The 6,624-nt window shown below is 54.7% G+C and overlaps 1 protein-coding gene across 1 annotated transcript; it reads right to left on the bottom strand.

The window, feature by feature from the left end:
- Window positions 1-745: 745 nt before the first annotated feature.
- On the bottom strand, window positions 746-3,601 carry LOC147119921 (uncharacterized). The gene has a single exon (XM_085985314.1). The coding sequence runs from the start codon at window positions 3,507-3,509 to the stop codon at window positions 2,610-2,612; it is 900 nt and encodes a 299-aa protein (XP_085841440.1). The 5' UTR covers window positions 3,510-3,601; the 3' UTR covers window positions 746-2,609.
- Between the last annotated feature and the right edge of the window lie 3,023 nt (window positions 3,602-6,624).

The raw sequence follows: 6,624 nt of genomic DNA, 5'->3' as shown, positions 1-6,624 counted from the left end.
CAGTCAAACCTGACTGTAGACCTTGAAAACTTACCCTGGAACTTGGGTACCTACTCTGGACCCTGAACCCTTACCCTACACGCGGAAACCTTACCCTAGACCCTGAACACATTCCTTAGACGTTGGGAACATATTCTAGACCCTGATCTCTTACTCTAGACACTGAACACATACCCTGCACCCTGAATACTTAGATTGCTTCATTTTCTGAGGAGTTGCGAATGGAGCGAATGTCCAATCAATAGTGAACATCCCCACTTCTGACCTTATGATGGAGGAAGGTCATTGATGAAGCAGCTGAAGATGGTTGGGCCTAGGATACTGCACTGAAGAATCACTGCACCCATGCCCTAGAAGATTTGCCTCCAACAACCACAACCATCAACTCTGTGCTAGGTATGACTCCAGCCAGTGGTGAGTTTTCCCCTTGATTCCCATTGACTTCAGTTTTACTGGGGTGCCTCAATGCCACACTCGGTCAAATGCTGCCTTGATGTCAAGGGCAGTCACTCTCACCTCAGGAGTTCAGCTCTTTTGTCCATCCCTCCAGCAGTGGAGAGAAAAGAGAGGGTGAAAATCCGTTCCTTGTGCACTGAATCGACACTTTACCATAAGTTGAGGCCATCGAACCTTTAGACTGAATTTCATGTCCTGGATCAGTCGGTGCCTCCAAGTGGAAGAAAGGCTCCTTCAACCCCTGACCGTTTCTCAGTATCTTTGTTTGTCCGAAAGACTTGAAAGCAAATTGAGGATTGAATTTTCAAATCTTTATTTTAGTTAAATTTCACATTTAAAATATTAACTGTTCCTTAATCCAATTAAACAGCGGTGATTCCCAGCACTGTATTAACTGTTCCTTAATCCAATTAAACAGCGGTGATTCCCAGCATTGTATTAACTGTTCCTTAATCCCATTTAGCAGCGGTGATTCCCAGCATTGTATTAACTGTTCCTTAATCCCATTTAGCAGCGGTGATTCCCAGCATTGTATTAACTGTTCCTTAATCTCATTAAACAGCAGTGATTCCCAGCACCTGTGGTCTCTTTTCCCGAAATCCCAAAGGCAGAACAAAGACTGTTTTTGGAGGTGTGAAAAAGTGGAGTCTCGTTAGCTTTTTTCCCAACTAATTCAAATCAGAGGAAATTAATTGGATTTGAGTTCTTCCTGATTGGCCGCCGCCCATGTCAATCACAGCAAGCCCCCTCCCCTTTTCAATTTGGCTCCCAATTCAGTTAAAACTATTCCTCATCAGGGAAAGCCAAGGGACCATTTTGGCAATTCAAAGGTATTTAAAAACTTTTGAGGTGCAGATTCCTATGACATTAAAGGCAGCACCTTAGTTTTCTTTGGATTTTAAGTATCTATTGGGTAGAGTACACTGTGCAGCGTTGGGCTCCACACTGAGGTTATCGAGAGGGTGCAGCATCAGATGCTGCCTGGTGTATGAAAATACAATGAAAAACTTCAACATTGGGACTTCTTTTCATTGGAACACCACAGATTACAGAGCGATATAACAGAAGTGCTTAAACTTATGAAAGGATGGTACAGGGGAGATAGAAATCGACTCCTTTCAGAAGTTGGGAAAGGAGGCAATAGATACAAGAATAAATGTAAGAGATTTAGAACAGTAATGAGAAACAGAGTCGACAGGATGCAATGCAGCAACTCGCCAAGGCTTCTTCGGCAGCACCTCCCAAACCCACGATCTCTTCCACCTAGAAGGACAAGGGCAGCAGGCACATGGGAACACACCATCTTGACGTATAAGTATATCGCCGATCCTTCATTGTTGCTGGGTCAGAATCCTGGAACTCCCTCCCTAACAGCACTGTGGGAGTACCATCACCACATGGACTGCAGCGGTTCAAGACGGCGGCTCACCACCACCTTCTCGAGGGCAACTAGGGATGGGCAATAAATGCTGGCCTTGCCAGCGCCGCCCACATCCCATAAACAAATTTTTTAAAACTTCTTTACACTCAGAGCTGTGAGGCTGTGGAACTCACTTTCAGGATTAGTGATTAAACTATGTCCGGGTTCAAGATTAGATTGGCGAGGTGGATGAAGGAAAAGAGGTCAACGTGATCCGGACTATTTGCTCGTGTGGAGGGTAAATTCTCACACGGATTGGTCGGGCTGACTGGCCTATCTCCATGATGTAACTTTGATGTTATTTCTAACATTTAACGGTGTAAACACGTGAGCTTTTGAGCATTTTATTAGGTAATTTTTATTTGTCGATGGAAATTTATATTAAAGAGTGTCAAGGTGGAAAATACACTGATAACATGGCGAATGGTTTAAGGCCGGTACTGGCAACTGGTGTGAGACGGGGAGAGGGGGGGTCAGGGAGTGGGACGGTGAAAGGGGGGGCAGAGAGTGGGATGGGGGGGAGGGTCAGTGAGTGAGACGGGGTTGTGTTACTGACCGGTGGCAGCACAGTTGGCGACAGGTACATGGTGGTCTCAGGGTGGCCAACTGGAGATTGGGCCCATGCCCCTGGCCCCGATCCCCCCAATCCCAGCCCCAGGGAACTCCTGCACCGTCAGACCACAGTGTCCCACTCTCAGCTTCCTGGAATTCCCGTCCCAGTACTCACAAATCCCTAGTGTCCTCCCAGTGCTCCTGCATCCTGTGACCAACCCCAGTGCTGCCAGACCCAGCGGTCCCCCTCCCAGTGTGCCGCAATCCCAGAATCGCCTCCAGTCCTCTCAGCCCCTAGGACTCTCCCTCCCCAATGCTCCCAGATCCCCGGGCCCCTCTCCCACTCATCCCAGGCACCAGGAGTTGTCACAACGCTCCCAGAAACGGCCTCACCCCCTGTGCTCCCAGACCCCACGGTCACCTCCGAAGCAGCGCGAGAGGCGGAGCATCTAATGGGCCTCTCTTCAGTGTGAACTCGCTGGTGTGTCAGCAGGTGGGAAGACCGTGTGAAACCCTTCCCGCACACGGAGCAGGTGAACGGCCGCTCCCCGGTGTGAGTGCGCTGGTGTCGCAGCAGGGTGGATGACTGAGTGAATCCCTTCCCGCACACGGAGCACAGGAACGGCCTCTCCCCGGCGTGAACTCGCTGGTGTCGCAGCTGGTTGGACATCTGAGTGAATCCCTTCCCACAGATGGAGCACAGGAACGGCCTCTCCCCGGTGTGAATGTGCTGGTGCGTCAGCAGGTGGGAGGACTGAGTGAATCCCTTCCCACAGACGGAGCAGGTGAACGGCCTCTCTCCGGTGTGGACAGGCCGGTGGGTCAGCAGGTGGGAGGAGCGAGTGAATCCCTTCCCGCACACGGAGCAGCTGAAGAGCCTCTCCCCGGTGTGACTGCGTCGATGAGTCTCCAGCTCAGACGGGTAATTGAACCCCTTCCCACAGTCCGGACATTTGTACGGCTGCTGCCCGGTGTGACTGCGCATGTGTATCGCCAGGTTGGACGAGCGGCTGAAGGCACAGTCACACACTGAGCACATGTACGGTTTCTCCCCGCTGCGAACGGTGCTTTTTCCTTCCATATTCAAAATCCGATGATATTCAGGTCCTGATGAATCGCGTGACTCCGTAAGATCTTGGCGTGATGTTTGGTCTACAAACCCTCCTCTTCTAATACCCTGAAGAAGAGAAAGACTTGCATTTATATAGTGCCTTTCACGACCACTGGACGTCTCAAAGCACTTTACAGTCAAAATAGCACTTTTGAAGTGTAGTCACTGTTGTAATGTAGGAAACGCCAATTTCAAAGTCAGCACAGATTTATTAAAGAAAGATTTGCACCAGACATCTCAAAGCACTTTACAGCCATTGAAGTACTATTTGAAGTGGAGTCACTGTTGTAATGTAGGAAACGCACACAGCAAGCTCCCACAAACAGCAATGTGATAATGACCACATCATCTGTTTTTAGTGGTGTTGGTTGAGGGATAAATTTTGGCCAGGACACCAGGGAAAACTCCCCTATTCTTCTTCGAAATAGTGGATCTTTATCCTCCACCCGAAAGGGCAGACAGGGCCTTGGTTTAAAGTCTCATCCGAAAGATGGTACCTCCAACAGTGCAGCACTCCCTCAGTACTGCCCCTCCGACAGTGCAGCACTCCCTCAATATTGCCCCTCCGCCAGTACAGCGCTCCCTCAGTACCACCCCTCCGACAGTGCGGCACTCGCTCAGTACTGCCCCTCCGACAGTGTGATGCTCCCTCAGTACTGTCCCTCCGTCAGTGCAGTGCTCCCTCAGTACCACCCCTCCGACAGTGCGGCACTCGCTCAGTACTGCCCCTCCGACAGTGCAGTGCTCCCTCAGTACTGTCCCTCCGACAGTGTGATGCTCCCTCAGTACTGCCCCTCTGACAGTGCAGCGCTCCCTCAGTACCACCCCTCCGACAGTGCAGCACTCCCTCAGTACTGTCCCTCCGTCAGTGCAGTGCTCCCTCAGTACTGCCCCTCTGACAGTGCAGCGCTCCCTCAGTACCACCCCTCCGACAGTGCGGCACTCGCTCAGTACTGCCCCTCCGACAGTGTGATGCTCCCTCAGTACTGTCCCTCCGTCAGTGCGGCTCCCCCTCAGTACTGCCCCTCCGACAGTGCAGTGCTCCCTCAGTACTGCCCCTCTGACAGTGCAGCGCTCCCTCAGTACTGCCCCTCCAACAATGCGGCGCTCCCTCAGTACTGCCCTTCCGACTGTGCGGCGCTCCCTCAGTACTGCCCCTTCGGCACTCCCTCAGTAATACACCGCCGACAGTGCAACACTCCCTCCGTACTGCCCCTCCGACAGTGCAGCCCCTCCGACGGTGCGGCGCTCTCTCAGTACTGCCTCTCCGTCAGTGCAGCACTCCCTCAGTACTGCCTATCCGACGGTGCGGCGCTCCCTCAGTACTGCCCCTCCAACAGTGCAGAGCTCCGTCAGTGCTGCCCATCCAACTGTGCAGCACTCTCTCAGTACTGCCCCTCCGCCAGTGCAGCGCTCCCTCAGTACTGCCCCTTCAACAATGTTGCGCTCCCTCAGTACTGCCCTTCTGACTGTGCGGCGCTCCCTCAGTACTGCCCCTCCGACAATGTGGTGCTCCCTCAGTATTGCCCCTCCGACAGTGCAGCACTCCCTCAGAACAGACCCTCCGACAGTGAGGTGTTCCCTCAGTACTGCCCCTTCGACAGTGCGGTGCTTCCTCAGTACAGCCCCTCCAATAGTGCAGCGTTCCCTCAGTACTGCCCAGTCAACAGTGCGGCGCCCCCTCAGTACTGCCCCTCTGAAATTGCAGCGCCCCCTCAGTAATGCATCTTCGACCGTGCGGTGCTCCTTCAGTACTGCAACCTCCGACAGTGCAGCGCTCCCTCAGTACTGCACCTCCAACAGTGCGGCTCTCCCTCAGTACTGACCCTCCGACAGTGCAGCACTCCCTCCGTACTGGCCATCCGACGGTGCGGCACTCACTCCGTACTGCCCCTCCGACAGTGCGGCGCTCCCTCAGTACTGCCCCTCCGACAGTACAGCACTCCCTCAGGACTGCCCTCCGACAGTGCGGCACATCCTCAGTACTGCCCCTCCAACAATGCGGCGCTCCCTCAGTACTGCCCATCCGACTATGTGGCGCTCCCTCAGTACTGCCCCTCCGACAGTGCAGAGCTCCCTCAGTACTGCCCCTCCGACAGTACAGCGCTCCCTCAGTACCACCCCTCCAACAATGCGGCGCTCCCTCAGTACTGCCCATCCGACAGTACGGTGTTCCCTCAGTACTGTCCCTTCAACAGTGCGGCGCTCCCTCAGTACTGCAACCTTCGACAGTGCGGCGCTCCCTCAGTACTGCAACCTCCGACAGTGCAGCGCTCCCTCAGTATTGCCCCTCAACAGCGCGGCTCTCCCTCAGTACTGACCCTCCGACAGTGCAGCACTCCCTCCGTACTGGCCATCCGATGGTGCGGCGCTCCCTCCGTACTGCCCCTCCGACAGTGCAGCACTCCCTCAGTACTGCCCCTCCGACAGTGCGGCGCTCCCTCTGTACTGCCCCTCCGACAGTGCAGCACTCCCTCAGTACTGCCCCTCCGACAGTGCAGCACTCCCTCAGTAATGCCCACCCGACGGTGCAGCGCTCCCTCAGTACTGCCCATCCGACAGTGCAGCGCTCCCTCAGTACTGACTCTGACAGTGCGGTGCTCCCTCAGTGCTGCCCATCCGACTGTGCGGCGCTCCCTCAGTACTGCCCCACCGACAGTGCGGTTCTCCCTCAGTACTGCCCCTTCAAGTGCGGCGCTCCCTCAGTACTGCCCCTCCGACAGTGCGGCGCTCCCTCAGTACAGCTCCTCCAATAGTGCAGCGTTCCCTCAGTACTGCCCATTCGACAGTGCGGCGCCCCCTCAGTACTGCCCCGCCGACAGTGCAACGCTCCCTCCGACAGTGCAGCGCTCCCTCAGTACTGCCCCTCCGACAGTGCAGTGCTCCGTCAGTACAACCCCTCCGACAGTGCAGTGCTCCCTCAGTACTGCCCCTCCGACAGTGCAGCGCTCCCTCTGTACTGCCCCTCCAGCAATGCGGCGCTCCCTCAGTACTGCCCCTCCGACAGTGCAGCGCTCCCTCCGTACTGCCCCTCCGACAGTGCGGCACACCCTTAGTACCGCCCCTCCAACAGTGCAGCACTCCC

The sequence above is a fragment of the Somniosus microcephalus genome, chromosome 4, assembly GCF_052327205.1.
Source record: "Somniosus microcephalus isolate GS21.2 chromosome 4, FLI_Smic_1.0, whole genome shotgun sequence".
NCBI classification, from domain to species: domain Eukaryota; kingdom Metazoa; phylum Chordata; class Chondrichthyes; order Squaliformes; family Somniosidae; genus Somniosus; species Somniosus microcephalus.
Note: the sequence above shows the minus strand (reverse complement) of the source record. Positions and strands in the feature narration are given on the sequence as shown.

What these genes read in the sequence shown, in the direction of transcription:
- LOC147119921 (XM_085985314.1), bottom strand. Translation starts at nt 3,509, where the DNA reads ATGGAAGGAAAAAGCACCGTTCGCAGCGGGGAGAAACCGTACATGTGC.